The 24941-nt window shown below is 39.8% G+C and overlaps 1 protein-coding gene across 1 annotated transcript in view; it reads left to right on the top strand.

Moving 5' to 3' along the window:
* The window catches only part of CHST9 (carbohydrate sulfotransferase 9), a 258283-nt gene that overhangs the window by 132875 nt on the left and 100467 nt on the right, over positions 1–24941 (top strand). The window contains exon 3 of the mRNA XM_066353444.1: positions 14453–14494. Within this exon, the coding sequence (XP_066209541.1) occupies positions 14453–14494 (42 nt within the window). The remainder of the gene's footprint in view (positions 1–14452; positions 14495–24941) is intronic.

The raw sequence follows: 24941 nt of genomic DNA on the forward strand, positions 1-24941 counted from the left end.
GAGTTAAATTTACTTTTTTTTTGCATTTACTTATTGAAGACACAAGAAAAAATAATTTTCCTCCTCTGCATGAGGAAAAAAATCAAGAGATTATTGACTGAATATTTTCCAACTTGCTAGCAGAAGTCTTTAAATAACTTTAAATAAAAACATCTGGATTAGATCCTGGTTTCACATTTAAAATACCTGTAATATCCTATTCTTAGTATTCTAGTTATGGGTGCAATGCTTCCATTTCACTGAAGGTTTTAGGAAGCATTTAAAGTTGGCAGTGAAATCTTTGAGAGATTGTAAAAATCAAACAAACTAAATATTCTGAAAGATGGATTTTATTATCACTTATTTTAAGAACTATTTTATTTACTTTTAGAGAGAGAGGAAGGGAGAGAGAGAAAAACAGAAGCACCAATCTGTTCCTATATATGCACTGACCAGGGATCGGAACTGACAACCTCTATGCTTCAGAACAATACTCTAACCAACCAAGCTATTTGGCCAGGGGCCATTATCACTTGCTTTGCATTATTTATAGTGATTGATAGCAGAAAAAAACAAGGCAAACAGATGCCTGAGATCAGCTTGCATGTTTTACCTTTTCTCTCCAAAGACTTCCACATTGTATCCAGTATCAATACAGTGAGGCCTAATAGAGTGTAACTTATGTATCATATCCTTTCCACTAGTAAATGATCAAAATTAATATTGTCACTCATGAGATAATATCAAGGAAAAACATTATTCTGGATGAAAAATATAAGATTTGCATGTAAGATGGCGATGTGATTGAAATTCCCTTTCATATTTGCTGATATAAATGTAAACACCAAGGCTAAAATGTGACCAAGTTAGACTTCTTTTTTTAACCATTTGACTTTGGATCAAATGGTTAAGTAATGTGTGTAAGTAGTATGTATAACACAGTATGGTGTAGTACTAAGATGCTGTAATCAGTACTCTGATAAAGGGCTGAGCTAAAGGACAGAGAACAAATGGGAAGCTGGTATGTCTTCTCCAGAGCACTGAGAATGAAACTGTTCAGAGCTGCTTAAACCAGCAAACGGAAAGCAGCTAAAGGGAAATTGAAATTCTTATAATATAATGTTGGGAAACTAAAGAGAGAGAGAAAGGGGGAGGGGAGGGAGCAAGAGAAACCATGGCAGCTGTGCCTTTATTTTCCCTTCTGTTAAAACCCTGTAATGTAACTCTGGGACGTATTATATTTCCAGAAGTTATTGGTGCAGTGAATAATCAGACTGTGTTTTTCAGACAGTTCAGGCAGGCAGAGGAGAGAGATGGTTTTGTTTTTGTACCTTCCATTTGCTTTCTTCCTTCCCTGAAATTCGAGAGAAAGAAGAGATGATGGTCTGATCATCCTCAGCTTTGGGAACTTACCTGCAGAAGAGGATTCCTGCTTCCTCTGTGTATTTTCAGACTAGCTGATGCTACTTATTCCCTCTTTTCACCAACCTGAGTCATCCAGTGTCTGTACTCAATCTGCCTTCAGAGCTGTTACATACGCTGTTACACTGCCGTGAAGTATATGCACCTTTGAATTCTGTACATAAATATGGATATAGAATATGTAGCAGTTTTAACTTTTTAACTGGTTTTTCTAATTTTAAATAACAGTTCGGTAAGCTCACATTTTTTTATTTTCAATTGGTCATTGTCTTGTCAGAAGAGATAAAATTAAATGTTGGGGAATATTTGAACTGAGTCATGAATGATGCAAAGAAACCAGTGATGTACAGATTCGAGAGAAGAGGGGATGGAAAATGCAAAGGCCCTGAAGCAGCTTGATAGATTGAAGAAACCAGCAAGAAAGTCAGTGGGGCTGAAGCATGGTGATTAAGAGTCAGTATGGCCTGACCTGTGGTGGCGCAGTGGATAAAGTGTCGACCTGGAAATGCTGAGGTCGCCGGTTCGAAACCCTGGGCTTGCCTGGTCAAGGCACATATGGGAGTTGATGCTTCCAGCTCCTCCCCCCTTCTCTCTCTCTCTCTGTCTCTCTCTCTTCCTCTCTCTGTCCTCTCTAAAAATGAATAAATAAATTAATTAATTAAAAAAAAAAGAGTCAGTATGTATTCCCCTCAACATCTCCCTTGCTGGAGGAATTAGGAGGATGGGGGATGCATTCAGGGTGACACTAGAATCTATGTAAATACAATAAATTAAAGAAAAAAAGAAAAAGAAAACAAAGTCAGTATGTAGGCAGCATTTTGCTTATGTGGGATCGTGTACTGTGATAAAGAGTTTAACTTTTATGCTAACTGCAATAGCAAATCACTGGAGAATTTAAAGCAAGGATATGAGATGATTTTTTAAGCACTCCGGCTTGGGAGAGATTACAGAAAAATGGTAGAGATAGGAGACCATTTAGAAAGCTGTTAATGTAAGCCAGGAGAAAAATGAAGTAGTTTCAATAAAATTAATGAGACCCTATCAGATTTATGATGTATTGTTGACGCAGAAATGACAGCAAATACTTATAGATTGAATGTGGGTGGATAAAAAGAGAAGGATAAAATATGACTAGGTTTATGGCTTGAGCAAGTTGGTGAATAATGCTATTAACTGAGATATAGCAGAACATGAGAGGACCAGGGAGCTGAGGATAAAAGATTTCCATTTTAGATATGTTAAATTTGAGATGACTATTACCTATGCAGGCAAAGATCCTTCTTGGATATCTGGGGCAGTTACCTAGGTGAGAAATAATAGTGGCCTGAACCAGGGATATGGCATTGGGGCTGAGGGCAGGAGGTGGGTTTGGGAAAATTTTAAAGAAAGAGTAAACAGAACTTGGTTACTGATGACAAATGAGCCGTGACGGAGTGCTAGAGGAATTCCGAGGCCCCTCATGTGGATGAGTGAGTGGTACCAGTCCTCAAGTAGGTACCCTGGAGGAGGAAACCATAGGCAGAGAGGAAGACTTCACATTTAAATGGGCTTAGTTCTAGTGGTTATGGAAGACCTAAGGCCATGTGCACTGAGCATGTTCTTATCTGAGCCTGGAATTCAAGCGAGAGACAGTTTAAAGAGATTTTGGAGTCACCAGTGTAAACATAGCCATCATCAAAACCAACAAAGAGGATGAGATTATTCAGAAAGAGCCTGGAGTACAAACCCATGAAGAGACTGTGCTTTAGGCGGAAAGAATAAACTTGACCTGGTGCAGGCTGGTGAACTAAGCCATCAGAAATGCACACAGGCGGGGAATAATGTGAATACCCTTTCAAATCAGGTGCGTTACTGTATTGACATATCTCCTCCTCAGCCAGAACTTACAGCAAGGCATATTGGATGTGAATTCAAGTCTCCCTTCCAAAGAGCAAAACCTATATAGCCAAAGAACAAGACAATAAAGAATTTTGAAGTGAAGGCTTTGATCTTGAACATTTGAAGAGTTGATTACTGTTGGTGGGAATGCAAAATGGTGCAGCCACTATGAAAAAACAGAAGTTCCTAAAAAAAAAACTAAAAATAGACCTACCATATGGCCCAGCAACCCCACTTCTGGGTATTTATCTAAGATAATTGAAATCAGGATCTCTAAGAGATATTTGCACTCTCATGTTGAGTATAGTATTACAGTTGCCTAAATATCCATTGACAGATGAATGGATAAAGAAAATGTAAGATATACTTATAAGGTAATAACTAGCCTTTAAAAAAATGTGCTGCAACACGTGACAACTTGGATGAACCTTGAAGAAATGATGCTCAGTGGAATAAGCCAGGCGGAAAGACAAATACCGCATGATTCCACTTACATGAGATATCTAAAATTGTCACATTCACAGAAGGAAGAGTGGAGTGATAGTCACCAGGGACTGAGAACGGGAGAAATGGGAAATTACTAATCAACAGGCATAAAGTGTCAGTCAAACACGATGAATATGCCTAGAGCAGGGGTCGGGAACCTATGGCTCGCGAGCCAGATGTGGCTCTTTTGAACCTATGGCTTGCAGACAAATCTTTAATAAAAAAAATAATAACATTAAAAATATAAAACATTCTCATGTATTACAATCCATTCGTTTCCTACCGCTCATGTTCATGGTTGCGGGTGGCTAGAGTCAATCACAGATGTCCTCCGGGACAACACCAAATTTTTATTGGATAATGCGTAACGTACACAGGTCCTTGTATGGCTCTCACGGAATTACATTTTAAAATATGTGGCGTTCATGGCTCTCTCAGCCAAAAAGGTTCCCGACCTCTGTTCTAGATAGAGGTCTGCTGTCCAACATTGTACTGATAGTCAACAATAATGAATTGTACACTTAACATTTTGGTAAGAAAGTCGATCATTGTATTTCCAGATGCTATTTGGGTTGGGCAATTGTCTTCCAAGCAGTTGAGGTCAGCAGAAGACAAACCAGAAGTGGTAGATGCAGACCACTAGGGCAGAGGCTGCAATGAGGGTGCTTGGCTATTAAGGAAAACTTAGTTCTTCTGGCTTCAAAATTGGCAAATGTTCACTGCCCCAGGGTGCCTCTTTAGAATAACAGAAGGTCTGTGTATGGGAAGAATTATGGAGATTATTTGGTGCTAGGTGTTCATTTTACAAATGGATTGGCTAAAGCCCTGAGAGGGTGACTTGTTAAAAGTCACACACCTGCTTTCCGGTGAAGTCTGTACTGATGCTGGACGCTTTCTTGTTGTACTCTGCTGCTATCTATGGGGCTGCCTTCAGAGGAAGTAAAACCATTTACATATGCTGTCGGTGTGCCACGTAGCTGGATATACTCCTGGAAGAAGTCCAATGTAAATGTTAAAAGTGCCATCTGTGGTCTCAAACTCCAAGTGCTAGAATCCCAGCTCTGTCCCTTGGGAGTTCTATAACCTTAACCTCTCACAAGTTACTCCTCTTTTATAGAAATTGAAGATAATAAGAATATTATCTCATCGAGTTATTATGAGGGTTGAGTGAGATAATATCTGTCAAGCCTAATGCCCAGCTCATGGTTTGTTCGCAATAAATTTTAGCGATCTTTTTATTGCTTTTTATATTTATATTACTTGCCTCTGCCTTTTAGCATCTAGGTTGGAAACCATACACACAGAGGTTTATTTTTCTGGCATGTAGGATGCATAAGACAAATATTTGTTGAGAGAATAATCAAAGCAAAGAAGAAAAGTGTGAAAGGAGAGACTGCAACATTGAAAGATCTTCCTTCATGGTCTGTACCCCATTCTGAATTGTGGAACTCTGTAAGTTACTTTTATGGATAATATTACCTCTCTTTCTGGTCTGTAAAATATGTAGCCAGCACTTTTATGTAACTTTTAAGATGGAAGGTGTGTGTCTTTTTGTGTTTTAAGTGTGACAGACAAGAAGAGAGGTTTACCATTGTTTCTAGAGCTAAACTCATTTTCTGTATATCCTAGGTCAGGGGTCGGGAACCTATGGCTCGCGAGCCAGATGTGGCTCTTTTGATGGCTGCATCTGGCTCGCAGATAAATCTTTAATAAAAAAAAATAATAACGTTAAAAATATAAAACGTTCTCGCCCTGGCCGGTTGGCTCAACGGTAGAGCGTCGGCCTAGCGTGCGGAGGACCCGGGTTCGATTCCCGGCCAGGGCACACAGGAGAAGCGCCCATTTGCTTCTCCACCCCTCTGCCGCACTTTCCTCTCTGTCTCTCTCTTCCCCTCCCGCAGCCAAGGCTCCATTGGAGCAAAGATGGCCCGGACGCTGGGGATGGCTCTGTGGCCTCTGCCCCAGGCGCTAGAGTGGCTCTGGTCGCAACATGGCGACACCCAGGATGGGCAGAGCATCGCCCCCTGGTGGGCAGACGTCACCCCATGGTGGGTGTGCCGGGTGGATCCTGGTCGGGCGCATGCGGGAGTCTGTCTGACTGTCTCTCCCTGTTTCCAGCTTCAGAAAAATGAAAAAAATATATATATAAAACGTTCTCATATTTTACAATCCATTCATTTCCTACCGCTCATGTTCATGGTTGCGGATGGCTGGAGCCAATCACAGCTGTCCTCTGGGACAACACCAAATTTTTATTGGATAATGCATAACATACATGGGTCGTTGTATGGCTCTCACGGAATTACATTTTAAAATATGTGGCGTTCATGGCTCTCTCAACCAAAAAGGTTCCCGACCCCTGTCTTAGGTTGTTCCTGCTGTGTATCTGCATCCTAGACAGAGGTACAGAGAGGACAGTGGCGCAGTGTTTTCTCATAATGAGCTTGCATGTGGTAGAGACAGTTAATGCAACAGATACATAACAGAAGCTGCTATAGATGGTGGCATAAGGGACTTTATGGCCAGCCCACCTGGGTTTGGATCTAGCACTTGGCAACTTTGTGACCTAAACAAGTGAGTAACCTCTCTGAGCCTCACTCTCACCTTTAAAACAGGAGGAGTGGTAATACTTCCCTGACAAGATTAGGGAACTGTTGGGCAAATGAGTTTGTAAAATTTGTATTTTTTGAGTTTGCTCACTTTTATTGTTAAAAAATGGTGCTGGACAGCCACCTGTGTGCTTGCCTTTAGAGCAGGGCAGTTGATTGCAAATTGTGGATTGCATTCCTGCTTGGGAGGGGTCATTGTTTTGCTAATGTTTGCTGGAGGGGTCCTTGTGGACTCAGGTAGTTTTGCAGGGAGAGAGAAGGCATGCAGATGGGGAACCAGAGTTGAGGGGCTTTGGGAGCTCCACTGAGACTGGTGGGGCCTTTGATTCTAGGAGAAACTGGAGAAGATTCTCCTGGTTGGGGAACCAGAGAATGTGTCAGGGCTTTGGGAGCCCTGAATAAAAGGGAAGTGTTTTCCCTGCCTATTTGCTCATTGGCCGGTGCGAGATTTTAATAAAGGCATGGTCCACCATTTTTTGACTCCACTGTTTCTTTACTTTCTGTCCAAATTCAATGAGAACCTGCACAGTAACAACAGCATTGACCACAGACTATACAGGAACAAATAAGTTAATATTTATATATGTAAGGGGCTCTGCATGGCGTGCTGTTTGCTCCTGGGCTTTGCCTGCCTTCTGGATGAGCAACAGCTACTGCGGTTCAGAAGACAACTGCTCTGAGCTGGAGAGCTGAAGTCATCAAGGTTAGATCTCAAATAAGGAATGGACCTCCTTCAAACAGAAAGAAGAAAGCTGGCTATTTCAGGCTTAGGACTAAAAATGGATGTGGCCTGTTTAAGAGACTTTTAGAATTTGTATAGGAAAGTTCTGAGTTAGCCAGGTAAGCAGGGATCATATCTGAGTGAGTGCTGAATGCAGAGTTAGACAGAATCTGTAATCATGAGAAGCAGCAGAGGGTGTGGTAAGACAAGAATGGGCAAAGCAATATTTAAAATAATTCATTTGGTAAATTAACATCTTGATGGAAACTAAAATCAGGAAGACTGTTTTTGCAATACTCTGGGCTTTGATGTGCTAAGGGCCTTGGCAGGAGTAATGGGGAGTTAAAATAGAAGAAGAATGGGTATGAGACAAAAAAAATCAAAAGGAGACTGTCTAGAAAGAGGTAACCGAAGGGGAAGGGGGAAATGTCAAGGTCACAAGCCTGACTGGTGGAAGAAATTCATATAATAGGCACACATGAGCAGTTCAGAAGGACAGGTGGTTTGGAAAAATGGATTAAAAGATTCATTAAAGTCTAGTTGCACTTGATCCAACCCACGTGGAAGTTAGAATTTGGAGAAACGGAAGTGAAGTTCAGGGAAGGTCTAACCTAAGGATGTATATATGTTGGGGACTGAGTCAAATATCAGTCAGAGTGAAAGAAGTCAGAAAGGGTGAAATTTTTGAGGGGATGGAATGGCACGAGAACAGCAGGATAGCACTGCAGCAAGTAAGGAGCAAATGAGGTGACCACCTATGACAGCACTGATGGGGGGGGGGTGACTAAATACAACATAAACCGTTTCTGAGAATTTCAAAGCCAAAATAAACATCAAGACATTTTGTAAGAGTCAGGGCCCCTTGAACCTGAGTTCATGGCTTTTCCCTGAGAGCTGTGGCCTCAGACCTGCCCCTTTGCAGTGCTGTTCTCACTTGCAGGCTCTCAGTTTGGCTAGTCCTGTCTATCAGCCTCTTGCTGAATGTGGTTCCCTTTGTACTCTGTTATATACACGGACGTGCTAGAAAGTGCTGGATTCCCCCCCGCACCGGGAGCAGGCAGAGCACAGAAACCACAATGTCGGCTACAGCTCGGCCTCATGAAAAGGAGCTCTCGCTACAGAAACTGACACTGGATCTCACCCTCTTTCTCTCCTTTTCATTTTTATTTTCTTAACTAATTTTTCAATCTTTAGCATATGAAAAAAATGCAGTTTATTCATCAGTTCCTTACCTTTGTATGCATGTTAATTAAATAATTAATCTATTTGCTTATAGTATTGCTTCCAAAAAGATATTCAAATAAGAAACATAAAGAGGCTTTAAATATCAACCACATTTATAGACAAATGATTGCAATAATTATTTTTAAACCAGATCAATTAAAATCAAAATAGCTGTTTTTGAAAGTGTAATAGCCTGACCTGAGGTGGCACAGTGGATAAAGTGTTAAGCTGGAATGCTGAGGTCTCTGGTTCAAAACTCCAGATTTGCCCGGTACGAGAAACAACTACTATGAGTTGATGCTTTCTGCTACTCACCACCCCACCTTCTCTCTCTCCTCTCTCTAAAATAAAAGAAAAAAGAAAGTGTAAAAAGTGAGGTTCCATGTGCCAACATTTTGCACTATTTCACAGAATTTTATTGAAGGAATAGCTATTTGACAGCTATACCTTTTTATGAATTCCTTATGAAGTCATAGAAATCTTTCCAATTTTCTCCTTGAAGAAAATAATTTGGCAAATGTCAAGAATAGAAACATAGAAAGCATTTAACATAAGCTAAAATCATTAATATTTAATGGAAAAACATAAAAATCCTTTCCGTGGCATTTTAAACAGCTACTATAAAATCATCTCTTCTAGGAGGTTAGGAAGTTCTTCAAAACTGGTGCTTAAATAGTCTTACTCAATGGTATTGACAGAAATAGAACCTGTAAAACCCAAGGATTAGAAGGAAGTGGATGGGGAGATTTAAATGACTTCATTTTCATTGCTCTTTGCCATCACAGATTTCCACTAAGCGTGCTCCGCACCCGGCCCCCATGGAACCACTGTGTCGGAGGTCCTTCTGTCATGTTTGTTATTTGCTGGAGTAGGGTGATGCCCTTGCAGGGTTTCTTCAGTTTCAAAGTTGCAGTTGGCAGTATCAGTTGACCAGATTTTTTTTGCTAAAATCCCTTTTGTTTTGAACCAGGGAGGCCCTAGGTCCAGAAATATATAATTGAGATAACTTAAAAAAAACAAAAACAAAAAAAACCAGACACAACGTTTTTTTATATGCAAGTTTCTGAGACTTTTAAACTCACATTCCGGCTTCTCTCTTCTGTTACTGTGCCCTCTTGCTGACCACTCAGGCTGTCTCTGGCCCCTGTTTTCTGGGTGGCAGTAGCCCACCCAGCCATCCCCAGTCATCTCTGTCCTGAGGCTGGTGGGATGGAGGAAGAGACTCCTGTAGGGCCAGATCCAGAAGCTGAATTACAGAGCTAAATCTGGCCTCCTCCTAAGTGACTTCCCTGACTAATTAACTCTCTCCTGTCCCTAGATATAATCTCCAGACTGATGCACACGGCTCTCTCGCCACCAGGGGCTCACCTGCTGTCCCTCTAGCTCACCTGTAAACTAATTTGACCCCACATGTGCAGATGCATGTGGGCCAAGAGTCTGTTTCTAAACCTGGTGTGCCAATTGTACTTTTTATATAATTATTAGATTTAATTATAAATCATGTAAACTAATAACATATGGATGCATAAAAGGTTTGCTATTGCTATGATGATATTTTGGAAAGACCCAATAAAGTTGAGTTACTGAAAATAAAATGCTACAGAATTCAGTGTTAAAATGTAACAGTGAAATATTAGAAAAAAAAACCTCAAAATAAATCTAAAAGGATTCTTTTTTTTTTTTTTTTTTTGTATTTTTCTGAAGCTGGAAACGAGGAGAGACAGTCAGACAGACTCCCGCATGCGCCCCACCGGGATCCACCCGGCACGCCCACCAGGGGGCGACGCTCTGCCCACCAGGGGGCCATGCTCTGCCCCTCCGGGGCGTCGCTTTGTTGCGACCAGAGCCACTCCAGCGCCTGGGGCAAAGGCCAAGGAGCCATCCCCAGCACCCGGGCCATCTTTGCTCCAATGGAGCCTTGGCTGCGGGAGGGGAAGAGAGAAACAGAGAGGAAGGAGAGGGGGAGGGGTGGAGAAGCAGATGGGCGCTTCTCCTGTGTGCCCTGGCCAGGGATCGAACCCTGGACCTCTGCACGCCAGGCCGACGCTCTACCACTGAGCCAACCAGCCAGGGCCTCATCAACTTATTTTTTGTCTCTCTGGATTTACGTATTCCTGGCCATTTTATATAAACAGAATTATTTAATGTGTGGCCTTTGAGTTCAACTTCTTTGTTTTTAAGGTTTATCTATGTTGTGGTATGTATCAGATGGGTGCTTCTCCTATGTGCCCTGGCCGGGAATCGAACCCGGGTCCCCCGCACGCCAGGCCGATGCTCTACCTCTGAGCCAACCGGCCAGGGCCATAAATCTAAAAGGGTTCTGCTTTGTGTCTTTAAGTTCTTGATCCACTTTAATGAAACTGAAACTAGGAAATATAGATGATGATTATGGGTGGGGTTTATGTAAAAAATTGCAGAACTGGAATCACATACTTATATTTCCTATGCAGAAATACACATCATATTCCCATGGGATTCTTCTGGTGTTAAATAAGTAAGGTTCACACGAGGTGCTCAGCAGCATGTCTGGTATGTAATAAGGATTCAGCACATATTTGCTGTTATTGTGTTTACTGCTGATTTAATGTTGTGATCCAAGTAATTTCAGAACAAACAAGAAAAGAAGTTAAGGTTAAACCAAATCAATATTTCAAAAGAAAGTATGGGGATAAACTTTTAAATCCAGCAACCAGACATTAGACAATAAAGGACCTAAGCTTCACTGTGATATAGTTTATTTTGCACCAGAATACTTGTATATAAAATTAAGAGGGTGTTGATAATTACATTTCTGACAGGTTTAGCTGGGGAAAGAAAAACCGATCCATTCATAAAATGTAACCCAATTTCAGTTTTAACAACATATTGTCATGTGGCCATAGGAAACTGCCTGACCTTTTTCTAACGTTGTATTCTCCATTAGGTAAGGATGATGATGAACAACTTAATTGATTATGTGGCCAGAAGAAATACTTTGAGAGAAGTGACTTGAGAGTGAGTCCCGCCTGGCTCAGTGTGCAGGTTCCTGCTGCATGGAGTCGCAGACCCTCAGAAAAGGATCAGTGAAGTGCTATCCTTTAAAAAATTGATTTCCTATCAAAGCTCTAGACCTGCTCACTTAGTGCGGTGCTTACACCAAGTTTCTACAGGTGAAATGTGCTTTGCTACCAAAACCAAAAATGACTCAGGATAAAATAGTGTGATGGAGAAGAAAGATCCTATTTCATCAGATTGTGCCACTAAATTAAGCCTTTGATGCCATAATCAATCTTGTAGGCACAATATAAGAATGTGTACATTGGATATGAGATTTGAATTCTTATTTATTTTAGGCAGTCTGGCCCAATCCAATGAATCTCTGTTATAAGCAAGCCCAAATTCTGACATTCAAAATCATTTTCATAACTGGACCATGGACATACTTTCATAGTTACTTAATACATGATCGTGTAGCAAGGAAATCAGTCTATATTGATTGTACTGACTGAGCCCGAATCCTAGGTAGCCATTACATTTAAAAATACACAGGAAGAGCAATGATTTAGAAGATAAAGCCAAAGCCTTTAATGATCTATCCCTGCTATTACTATGATTGGGAGATGAGAGAGGATGCTTTTTTTAGGGGACAATTCATAAGTTCAAAAATAAATGGTATTTACTTTCTCGTCTTTTTATAAAATTAATATTGTTAATCTTTGAAAAGAAATATTAAAATTTAATTTACTTCAATACATATTTATACACGACACTAAACTAGGTTTGGAAAAATGATAAAGAGGAGAAAACTGGATCATTCCTGTGTTTGAAGAGTTTATTGGATAGTATAGAAGATACACATTCATCTAAATAATATACTTCAGTCTGTGATGAGTGAGAGCCAGCCGAGACCAAGGAGGGGTATCCAATCCCTGGGGGTACATTTATTATCATGCCCTAACGTCAGGTTTCCTGAGGCCCTTAAAAAACTGGCAGGTGGTGGTTTCCAAAAGCTAGGTGGAGGGAAATGGAAAGACGGAATTGCTATTTAATGGATACAGAACTTTAGTCTGCTGTACAACATTGTAGTTGTAATTAACAGTATTGTGTTATGCATATAAAACTTTGTTGAGGGAAAATTTTATGTTTGTGTTTTTTACCATAATAAATAAAATTAGTAGATGACCTTACACCCTTTCTATTTGAGCCATCATGGAAACGGGAGTAGGGTGAATCCGTCATGTCTACATTTTTTAAAGAAATAACTTGATCAATGTAAGCTAGAGAGCTTAAAAGCAAACCCGGTGGAAACAATCTCTCATGTAATCAGTAAGCAAGTTACCAGAATATCCTAAGAGATACGGAAGCAGCTGCATTTGACTTTTTGAATAGTTATTTTTTCCACATGAATTTAATTTCCCTCCATGGTTACATGTCAGATTACATAAACAATGAGACTCTTACTAGATAAAATCAGTTTTGTATGGAGGAGTATTTTGGATTCTAGACTAAACAATATTCTTATCACAAAGCCATGAAAGTGTGACCTTAATCATGCTACTGTTACATGGATGGACAAGTAAATATAGAGTGACAATTACATCAGAGTGAGATAAAGCAGTGGACTACCTATCAAGTTCTGACCCCTGTGGATCAGTTACACCGTAGGACTCATAACTTATTGATGATCTAGACAAATGACTTATAAATACCTTCGTTCAAAATGCAGAAATTACTAAACCAAGTGGAGCTACTAGTACATTATACCAGGAAACTCATGACAATACAATTCAAAATACTCTTGGATGTATTTTTTAAATCATTCTATAGGTAGAATAACATTTAACTGACATAAGTATAAACTGGCATATTTTAACACAAATGAAATTTAGTGAAAAATTGATTTAAAAAGAAAGTACTAACAGGATTAACATCTCAATTAGGGTTAGGAAAGCAATATTATAAATGAGATTCACTGATAGTAGGTTGTTTAAATGAAGCAGGAGAGCAGGACAGATAATCTTACCATTAAGCCTTATCATTCTTGAGTACTAGTTCAAGTTTTAATGAACATACTTGGAAAGGGATTGTTAGGAAAACAAGGCAGCATACAGAGAGCTAAACTTACATGTATATATGTGTTTATAATATAGAATATATTAATTGATAGTTTAGCATGTAATATATATTTATATTAAAATTATACATGAAATATGAAATATGCAGTATAATATATGGTATAGAATGTAAGTATATGTTATATATTTATAATATTTTATTTTCAAGAAAAACTGCAACTGTGTAGTCTATAAAACAATTGGATAAATAGTCATACAGTTACCACCTTGTAGGTCCCTAAGACTGTTCTGGGAACGAACTCAGGCTGTCCTCTCCCCATAGATGACAAAGAAGAAATCATTGTGCTACATTTAGCAACTTCATCTGATAGAAAGAAGTTCTTCTTGATTATCAGAATGAAAAATCATTGGTTCAAGGAAACCAACCCCAAGATTTCTTTCTTAGACCTCGTCACTACAGAATAAACTACCATTAGTTCTGGATGATTGAAACATTCTTGGGTTCACTTTTCTCAAAGAGCCTATTTCTTTTATCCTAGATTTCAGTTCATTTACTCTTCCAAGCTTCACAAACTAAGACATCTAACAGCGGGGCCACTGGATACTCCATGCCAAGAGATGCACATGGCATATCTATCCTGAGTACCAGCTTTCATGATCTATCCCATGTATACTCACAGATTTCAAGCAGAAACTGTAACTGTTTATTAACACACTGATATGGTATGGAGCAGATTGCAAGGAATCCTGGGGAAATTGTCTTCCTTGTGATAGACTGTGTGCACGTCCACCCACCTCACCAGTTCCCAACTCCTTTCTATGATGCAGAGGAAACAGGCTCAGTCTTTTCTGTGGCAAAGTTTGAAGGTAATGCCTGGTTTCCTGCTAAGTGACACCAAACCATCATCCCTTCATTAACCCACAAGGGATGACATCATCATCTATTTCAAAAACCTCCCCAGGATTTTCTGTACAAGAAATAAATTATTAGAGGCTCTGAGGTATCTTTATATACAAACTTTTAAAAATGCCTTTGGATGTGATGCTAATATGTGAATTTCCTTTCTCTTCTTTTCTAGGATGGGGGCCAGTAAATTACTTGCAGACTGTACCCAGAATCAGTGAGTAAACTCTCTGTAATGTTTGAGCCTTGGATACCTATAGATAAACAGAGCAGCAACTAGAATATCCAAAATCCTCACAGCGTCACTTTTAAACACCTGTTCTTATGATGATAGTTGTCCCGAGAAGGCACAGCCTAAATAGCATCTTTGGGGTGTAAAGTCTTGGAGGGTAGAGGAAAGAAGCAAGCAAATCGTGATTCTTGCCCTCATGAAATTTACAGAGGAAACCAAAGACTTTTAAGGTTGATTACAACTGCCTGACCAGGCGGTGGTGCAGTGGATAGAGTGTCGGACTGGGTTTCAGAGGACCCAAGTTTGAAACCCCAAGGTCGCCAGCTTGAGTGCAGGCTCATCTGGTTTGAGCAAGGCTCACCGCTTGAGCCCAAGGTTGCTGGCTTGAGCAAGGGGTTACTCGGTCTGCTGTAGCCCCCTGGTCAAGACACATATGAGAAAGCAATCAATGAACAATGAAGGTGCCGCAACAAACAATTGATGCTTCTTATCTCCCTCCCTTCCTGTCTGTCTGTCCCTATCTGTCCCTCTCTTTGTCTCTCTCTGTCCCTGTCACACACACAAAAAAGATAGGTTACAGTTATAGCTAACTTAATGAATAATCTATTTGAAAACGCTTATTTTTTTCATGTTTTTCTTTAAAGTAGTTAACCCTTCCCTGGACTTTATTTTCCAGAAAAAAATCTTCCTCTAAGAGTATGGTAAAATCTTACTATTCAGATACTGCTAATACATAATTTTTGACCATTTGACCAAGACTATCGTGAAATTTTACCTTTTAGTTATGTGCAAGGAGTAGATTTGATAAGATAAATAGAAGCAATTTCTGTAGCTTATTTTAAAAGAATAATAATAATTCATGGCTTTAGCATATGATCTTTAGGCAAAAAGATTCAACTACTAAAAAAAAGAAAAAAGAAAAAGAACCCATGTCATTAAGTAGCTGTCTCTTTAGACAGACTTTATTAGCAGATAATAGTATTGAAAGTAATAAAACTGCATTGCTTTCAATAAATTCTGACTTTCATAATTCAGGCTAGCATCTACCTCTTTTTTCCCTACCTCCCCAAACTCATTATTTCAATCTAATAAAGTTTACTGCAGTGTTATATGTGAACATAAGCACTTATTAATAGAAGATCAATTTTTATCTTAGTTTTTAAATTTACAAATATAAATTTTAATATTTTTGGATGCTGCTCTGTAACATGGATCTCCTAGATGACATCCTGTATTTATTTTTTACAAGAAAAATTATGTATCATTTGCTTTTCTAGGATTTTCATACAGCAGGTAATTTTTTTAATTTAAAACTCAATATTTTCACAAAGCAGTCGAAATAAATACCAAGGATAATAGTGAAGATTTAAAATGAGAAAAAAAGGCCTGACCTGTGGTGGCGCAGTGGGATAAAGCGTCGACCTGGAACACTGAGTTCGCCGGTTCGAAACCTTGGGCTTGCCTGGTCAAGGCACATATGGGAGTTGATGCTTCCTGCTCCTCCCCCTTCTCTCTCTCTCTCTCTCTGTCTCTCTCTCTCACTCCTCTCTCTCTAAAAAATCAATAAATAAAATGAGAAAAAAAAATACCCAAATCAGATCATGCTCTCCTTGGTCATGTTAAAAATTGGAGCAGTAACTAAATCATTATTCATTCATTCATTTAACAAACACTCAAGGGCCATGCTCATTTCTTCAAGGTGTGTGGAGATAAAATTCTCATCTTGTCCTTAGTATGCTCAAGCCCATATGTTGAAATAGAGATGAAGACAAATAATTTTTTTATGTGTTATTCTTATAAGCAAAGTGCTTTGAGAACATAGAGAATATACCATTAAATCTGACTGGAAGAATTAGAGAAATATTCATTACACTTAAAACATTTGAATTCATTCTTAAAGAATAAATATATTGCTCACCAAAATTAGGGGATATTTTTCACTTATATGAAGTGATTTATCACTTATATGAAGTAAGCAGTTTATAATTTCTACAAGTAGAGGAAAGAACAACATTTCAAATCAGTATGAGCAAAAGTATGGAAATACAAAAGTACGTGGATTGCTCAAGAGAAACAGATGTTAATTAGTTATAGAGAGCTGAGAGGTGAGGGTACTGTATATGGTATATATAAAAGTGTATGACTATGAAAATATGCCCTTATGTAGTGATTGGAAACAATGATTTATTTGAGAATTATCTGTAAACAGTTGACTTGTAAAGGAGTAGGAATAAATAATGCTTTTATGGACGATTGAGAGAACTTTTAGGAACACAGAATAAAATCAGCTCCCTGAGATAAGAAGAGAGACGAGGTAAAAAAAAGAAAAATAAAGTTGGAGGGAGATATAAAGAAATTTGAGGTCATTTGTGTCTGAGAGCTTTAATTTTCTTTACACTGTATTATTGGATAAGCACAGGAGGTAGGAGAACACAAGTTTGAGTCCAAGCTCAGCTGCTGTGAATGATGCCCCATAACCTATCTACACTTCAGTATTATCTTCTATAAAATGAGGGCTATAATCACACTTCATTCTGAGGTTGGAGAACTATATAATGTTTGTGAAAGCATGCTCTGAACCGTAAAGTATTCTATATGGAGAAGTAGCCCAAAGTGGGGCCAGAACACGTGCAGAGTGACTTCACTGTGCTATTGTCTGTAAAATGGGGATAACAATACATAACTTATATATGAGTTATTAGGATTACTAAAGATTAGGTATGGCCAACATATTCACATTGAGGTGCTCTACAGATGGGAGCTGCTAGGTTGTCTTGAGGAGGGAGAAAAAATCGCAATGGGGAATGAAAACAAGAAGGGACATGTGGAAATGTTGGCAGAAATAAGAGCCCATTATAAAATTATGAGCATGTACAGTCAGCCCTAGGAGTGCCAGAGCAGCAGAAATGGATAATGTGATGGACCTGGAGTTGGGGAAGGTCTAAGCAAGTACTGTATCCTTGATGAAACAATTGAAAAGATTGGTCAGAACAGATTCCAGAAGCTTGGAGGCCTGTGCTCCAACACCTGTAAGACACTAGGTTGGCAGAAGTTTGCCTTTTCTGTCTAGGGTCCCACGATCCTAGGGCTCTTTTCATTATCAAGTAAGTGAGTTGAGTTGCCAAATACTTCCAAGGTCATATACTCTTCCATCAGCTAAGTTCCAACACTGGGCTACCGCTCAGAGATCTGCCAAAGCCCTGCCTTCCCTTCCACCCTTAGCTCACAATCCCTACCCCAGCCTATGCCCAGCCTACTCTCCACTTGAGTTTTGGTTCTTTCCTAGCACACGAGGCAGCCAAAACAGTTTTCCTTCCCAGAAATAGAAAATTGAAATTTGAATCAAGTAGAAAGAATCCAGGCTGCAAGCCAGGCTTGTTTCCCATGCCATCAACACCAGTTCTAGACCTCGCTACAGAATTCACTGGTTGCAGTAGACAAGACACACCTCATCTCATACACCGGGAAGTGGTTATCTCACCAGCCACGAGGACAATGACCAGTGTCCTCTTAAAATGCTTAGTGTTCCTTGTGGACCTCAGGAGAGAGCTGCCAAGATCTATCTTGATAGTTACCAAACTTAGCTCAGAACAGTGGTGGGATTCAAATAATTTAACAATGGATTCTCTTCCCTGATGGCTGTTTTAAGTATAAAAAAAGATATACCAAAATGTAGTTTATTATTTCATGCATTTAATACTTAAATAAGAACAATAAGAGTACATAAAACTAGATTGTTGTAAAAAAGAGTTTTAAAATATTAATGAAAAAATATTAAATAATACCTGACCAAAAAAAAAACAATAAAACTGTTATTTTATTTCCATATTGCTTTGTGATTGGCATCCTCACTTGCAGCTTTTTTTCACCTATGGATGGAATGAAGATTACTATGGGCGCTTAGAATACGCTGTTGCACTGATGAACATTAAAAAAGAGTAAGGAATGTAAATTTATGACTTCCACATTGGGCAGCTGCCCAGGTACCCACCTTAGAGAGAACCCCGATTACAAGTGCCATTTTAACAACTGGTCAACCGACCTCAACAAAATATTAGGTATTGGTTTTGCTGAAGCAGTGCAAACCACCGGGTGTGCACCTAAAAGCTGATCCCACCAGTGCCTCAGAGGGAGATGCGAATTGCTAGAGCACATCCTCAATTCGCCAAATGGCTATAATAATAATAATAATAATAATAATAATAATAATAAAAGGCTAAACCTTGCATGTTATGGACTCCTATTTTAATTGATGTGAGACACATTTCTTATCTGGGAACATGCTTGATACATTCACCCAGTAATTACTCATTAGGCATAGTCTATATTTAAGGTGTTAGTTACTATCCAAGATCTTTGAAAATATTGAATATAAACATCTTCCATGAATAACATTAAAAATATTGGGAAAACCCAGTCAAATTCAGACAAAATTTTAGGTTTCAGTGAAAATATACCTGTAGAGACTCACTAGGGGTTGGAAAACCTCAGAGCGCAGTTTCTATCACATCAGGCTTGGCTTCCAGAGTCCACTCTTCTCTGAACACCAGGGGGGTCATACAGAATTCGCCTCTAAGCACCGTGTTTCCTGCACATAGCTTCCCGTCAGCTCTGGTAGCTGCGGATGTGCAGATTGTTCCAGACCACATAACAGCCTCGCTGCCCACACATGGTCCTTCCCTGCATGGCAGGAACCATGCTGAAGTTCCCCCATCTCTGCCTTCTCCTGGGAAGGATGCTTCTCCTGAATGGGTGTCAGACCAAGACCAGGTCTTGTTCCTCCCGCCACAACGCACAGCAGCCCTTTCCTGAACGTGCTTTCATCGTGTGAAGTCCTGCCACCAGGCCAGAGTGCCCTCTACAACTACCATGTTATTCCCACCCGCTTTGTGCACAGACGTCCTTCTAGATAGAGTAAACCGCCTCTCAATAGCACACACATCCTCTATCTATTTGATTTCCTTAGCTATAACTGTACCTTCCTTCTGTTTCTTTAATTAACATATCTCTCCTTTCTGAGTTATTGACACCTTATCTCTCCCCTTTATATATATCTCACAGCTCTTAGTAACCGTTGGGAGACAGTCTTTCGGTTTATTTCCTGCTTAGGTAGAAGAACACAAGATTCGTGTTCATCCAATGGCAAACTCAAAATTCAAAATCAGGATTATGTGTGCAGATGCATTTCACATACATATTTTTCTCATTGTTCATTTTTTTTTGTATTTTTCTGAAGTTGGAAACGGGGAGACAGTCAGACAGACTCCTGCATGTGCTCGACTGGGATCCACCCGGCATGCCCACAAGGGGGCGATGCTCTGCCCATCTGGGGCATCGCTCTGCCACAACCAGAGCCATTCTAGCACCTGAGGCAGAGGCCACGGAGCCATCCTCAGTGCCCGGGCCAACTTTGCTCCAATGGAGCCTTGGCTGTGGGAGGGGAAGAGAGAGACAGAGAGGAAGGAGAGGGGGAGGGGTGGAGAAGCAGATGGGCGCTTCTCCTGTGTGCCCTGGCTGGGAATCGAACCTGGGACTCCTGCACGCCAGGCCGACGCTCTACCACTGAGCCAACCGGCCAGGGCCTCATTGTTCTTTAAAACCCCTTTGTTCAATTTAAAATAATCCCACAAATCCTTGCCAGCAAGAATACAGTCCAGATTGTAATATCAAAGACCTGAAGACCCTGATAAAATATTTAAGGCAGCATCTTAGACTTGAATCTTCTTACTCTGGAGCCTATACTTTCTTGGGTCTCCATTTATAGACAGAAAAAAAATGCCTCCTTCTGTTTCATCCCCTAGGGGAAATGAGCTGAGGAATGTTCCTTGGATTTTCATGAAGAGAATCTTTGAGTGGGGTCTTTGTCCCAGCAAAAAGGTACACACATTCAAGGGTAATACCTTTGTGCATACTACTAGCAGACTGTCTCCTGGGGTAGAGCGGCCGCCTCTGAGGAAAAGCTGCAGGTGTGTGAATTTACAGGAAGAGCTGCTCCTGGCCACCACCCCACGTGCTCATGGAGAGTCAGTCACACAACCTGAGCTCACGCCTTGGAGTTTGGCATTTTGTAGATGTGTTCTTCTCAGCACAGTTCCTGGAAGAGACTATTGGGTTAGTGTACCCAGTGTACTGTACTCATTCAGCTCCAAGAGGGGAAGGCACATGTCATATTCAATAGCCCTGCAGATGTCACCAATGTGGCTTCTGTGCCAGTGGGGACTCCAGCTCTCACTGGGCATAGCTGAGGGCATTTTCTGGGGCTCACAGTGTCGGTTCCTCTACATTCAGCTTCTCTGGAGATTGAGAAGAGTTGAAAAGAGGGGGATAGGGTGCTAGAATTAAGGTCAGGGTTATTATTCAGGTAAGAGTGGAAAAGGAGAGGTCAGACCTAAGTGTGTCCCTGTACGTGTCCCTAGCTGGCAGCCCTGCCCTTGCTCATGCCTAAGGACATGCGTCCCAATTGACAGGCAGAACATTCTTTTCTATAAATCCAGGATTACCAAAGCTCGCAGAAAAGGATAGTTAGAGACTTTGCTACAGCCTTCCCGAGCTTATGTGGGAATTAAGCCTACAAATCTTATAAGAATTGATGAACATGGTGATATAAAAAATGCAGCATAAACCTTCAGATTCGTGGTCTCACAATCTCAAGTGAAAAGCCCTCATGCTGTTGGATAAGAAAGTACTCTGCCAGTCTTACCTACTCTCAGACAGACTCCGGTATCCAAAAAGCTCGCAAATTCTGCACAAACTGATGCTGTAATTCCCACATCCATAAAAATGATTTGTGGTCTCTAGAATCTTTTCATTTTGTGGGGGAAGGGAGTATACATTATTCCTGTATGGTAATAATTAACAAAGAGAAAGTGGCATCTCGCAGTTAATTTAGCTGTTTTTTTTTCAATACTGTCCTGGTACCTGTATTACATGAACATATTATTTTAATAAGCTGATCAGCAAGTGTTTTTCCCCTTCTCATTGAGGTGCATAGTAATCTAGAGGGTCAAGGTTTCCAATATTTTTCTCTTGCATTAAAATGATCCATTGTTTCCATTGTGGCTACACCCAAAAGTCAATTTCTGGTCTCGTTAAAGTGCCCTATAGAATAACTCAGTAATGATGATGTAATTCTTCTCAAAGCGTAACTACTCCCCTTGCTGGCGTATTGTGGTAATGACATTCATCTTTGAAAAATCCTGATTCAGAGCAGGGAGGGAAAATTGTTTTGGATTTTTTTTTTTGATAATTCTTTATGTTTTTGAACTTCACAATAAATTGAGGTTTAATGTAATGATACTGGATAAATTAATGTTGTCACATGCATTGTAAACCAGATATGTTAAATTCAACAGAACCAGAATTTTTAAAAAACATTCCTTATGCCTACAAAGCAGGGAGATATTCTGAATAATGTTTTGTGCTCAAGTTCCTTTAAAATAAATAGAATGTAAGTTTTTTTAAATTGAGGTACAATTTATAAACAAAAAAATGTATAAATCTTGTGTTCAATCCAGTGAGTTTTGACAATTGTTTATACCCTGGATAATGGCACCCAAAACAAGATTTTGAATCTCATATCCTAAATATTTCCCTTATGGCCTTTTCCAGTCAATTCCAGTCCATAAGTCCTCCCCCTCCCTCCCAACACCTCATCAGGTCCCTGCTGCCCAGGCAACCACTTTCTTCCATCCACTACAGTCCTCCGCTCTACCAACTGAGCTATCGAAGGTCCCGCTCAGGCAACCACTTTCTTAATTCTGTCACCATAGGTTGGTTTGGTCCTTTCTTGGACTCCATTTGAATGGAATCTTGTAAGATATACTTTGTAAATGCTCCATCCCCTTACCATAATCTATTTGAGACTGTTGCGTATGTCTATAGTTTACTCCTTTTTTATTGTTGAACAATATTTCATTGTATAACCAAACTACAAATTATTTATCCACTATTCTAGTTTGGATATATGTATTATTTCTAGTCTGAGTCTATTATAAATAAGGCTGCTCTGAGAATTCTTGAACAAGTCTCTTTGTGAAAATATGTTTCCGTTTCTGTTGGATAAAGACCATGGAGTGGAATTCTAGGTCATAAGTGAAATATTTTAACTTTATAAGAAATTTCACAACAGTCCAGTGATGTTGGACCTTCAGATGCTCCTTGTCTTTGCCTGCAGTGGGTATGGGATCTCTGGTGGCTTTCACTGGTGTGTGTCTGATGGCTGATGATGTTGATCACCTTTTCATGTGCTGTTGCCCATTTGTGCATCTTTTTTGGTGAGCTGTCACTTCCAGTTTGTTCACATGTGTACTGGGTCACTTGTCTGTTATTGATGGTATGAGTTCATTGTATACTTTGCATGACAAGTCTTTTTTCAGAAATATGTATTATTAACATTTTTTTCAGTTTGTGGTTTGCCTATCAATTTCATTTGAAGTTCTTTCTGATGCACATACATTTTTAATATTGATTTGAAAACAACACATTACTTTTACCTTTTATGGTTTGTGCTTTTGAGTGTCCTGAGAAATCTTTGTTTACCTCAAGGTTGTGAAGATATTCAGCTACTACTCAAAAAGTGGTGATCACAACTTTTTAAGTTGGGAATAATAATAAGGACAGTTTGCAGGCAGACAAAGAGGCAGTGCTGATAATGACTGCAACAGAGCTGTGTCTGCAGTTTTATAAGTTTGTGATTACTTGTTAATTTTCACGTGTCTCCTTAGAAAGCAAATTTAGATGTTTTTAGAATCATCAGGATTGAAGTGCTAAGAAAGCTTAAGAGAGGCTTAAATGTCCTATGTATGATAATGACTTTAGATAATGATCTTCATAGTGCAAGTGATGTTACAGCATTATTCACTGTTCTTGAGCAGTGACTTAGTTTCAGGGAGCCAAATCACGCTATTTCTATCCTTTATTCTTATCTTTATGTAAGCAAAAGGATGGTAGCAAATTATCAGACCACCCCCTAATAATATTATTTGCTGTATATATTTATTTAAATATACAAAAATTTTGCCAGACCCGTGGTGGTGCCATGGGTAAAGCATCGACCTGGAATGGTGAGGTTGCTGGTTTGAAGCCCCAGGCTTGCCCTGTCAAGGCACATGAGGGAAGCAACTACTATGAGTTGATGATTCTTGCTCCCCCTCCTTTTCTCTCTTTCTATCCTCTCTCTAAAAAATTAATAAATAAAATCTTTAAATACATAAAAATATATACAAAAATTTTAATATATGCAGTATATTATTCTCATGACCTTCCTAAGGTGATACTTTAACATCACCAAGGACTAAGGACAGTTTTGGTAATCTTTATTCCTTTGCTTAATATTTATGGATTCATACCGTGTGTTAGGTTCTGGACATGCAATGTTAAACCAATATACCAGGTACCAACCTCTAGGGCTTACTATCTAAATGAGCAGAATTAATTAAGTAAAAAAAACCCTATTGTTTTAAGTTTTGCTAAATGCTCTACAGAAGATTACAGGGCACTCACTGTGTAAGACAGTAACAGGGAAGACCTCTTTTAGGGATATCTGTCTGAGCAGGTGGCGTCTAATCAGAGACGGGTGGAGACACCTAACAGAGACAGTATGGGAAGAGCAGTCTGTTCAGGAGGAGCAGCACAGGGGAAAACCTTACGCAGGGAAGAGCCCGTGTCATCCAGGCCAGATGGTGGGGTACAGTGAACACAGGGGAGAGACAAGGTAAGGTGAGGTAGGAGAGAGAGAGAGTGGCAAAAAGTCTGTGGAGCCGTACTGGCCAGGGGCAACAGTTAAGCTTTTGAAGACTGTCTTCTTCCATGAGCTTAAAGTGAAGCCCACACTCCCCCCAAAATAAGCAGAGGTGTTTATAGCTAGAATAAGGGGTATTCATTAATACTTCTGTTTTAGAGTACCGGAAGAGTAGCTTACATTTACAAGTGCTAACTGATAGCATGTGGCCTGGGGTGACCAGGTAACTGACTAGTTAGTGTTCATTGAACAGAATTTGTAAGCCTAGAGGTCCATAGAAATATGAAGCAGAGAGAGGAACAGTGACCAGGTGGGTTTGGATTTAAAACTCACTTAAGGGACACGAGATGCCTGTTGATGGACATACTGAAGAAGTGGGGAGAAGACCAGGAGTCAGATAATCAAGCTGAGGCAAAGTTTTGAAGTTATGTTTAGGATTTAGGATGAGACCATGTAAAGGACAACAAATCTCACGTGCACCAATCAAATCATTCTCAGACAAGTAATATGGATGGAATGGAGAAAACCTAATAGCAGATAATCCACTAAAGAGTTTAAAGGAGTTTATGTAAATTATACCAGATGGTAAGAGAAGAAAGCATTAAACCAAGAATTTTGTGCAGAGACCTCTACCCATTGGTCAGATTGCTGATTAATTTTCAAGATCAGTGTAGTCTCCTGGGGGGTAGGAGC

Source organism: Saccopteryx leptura, chromosome 11 (genome assembly GCF_036850995.1).
Source record: "Saccopteryx leptura isolate mSacLep1 chromosome 11, mSacLep1_pri_phased_curated, whole genome shotgun sequence".
In the NCBI taxonomy this organism is placed as follows: Eukaryota; Metazoa; Chordata; class Mammalia; order Chiroptera; family Emballonuridae; genus Saccopteryx; species Saccopteryx leptura.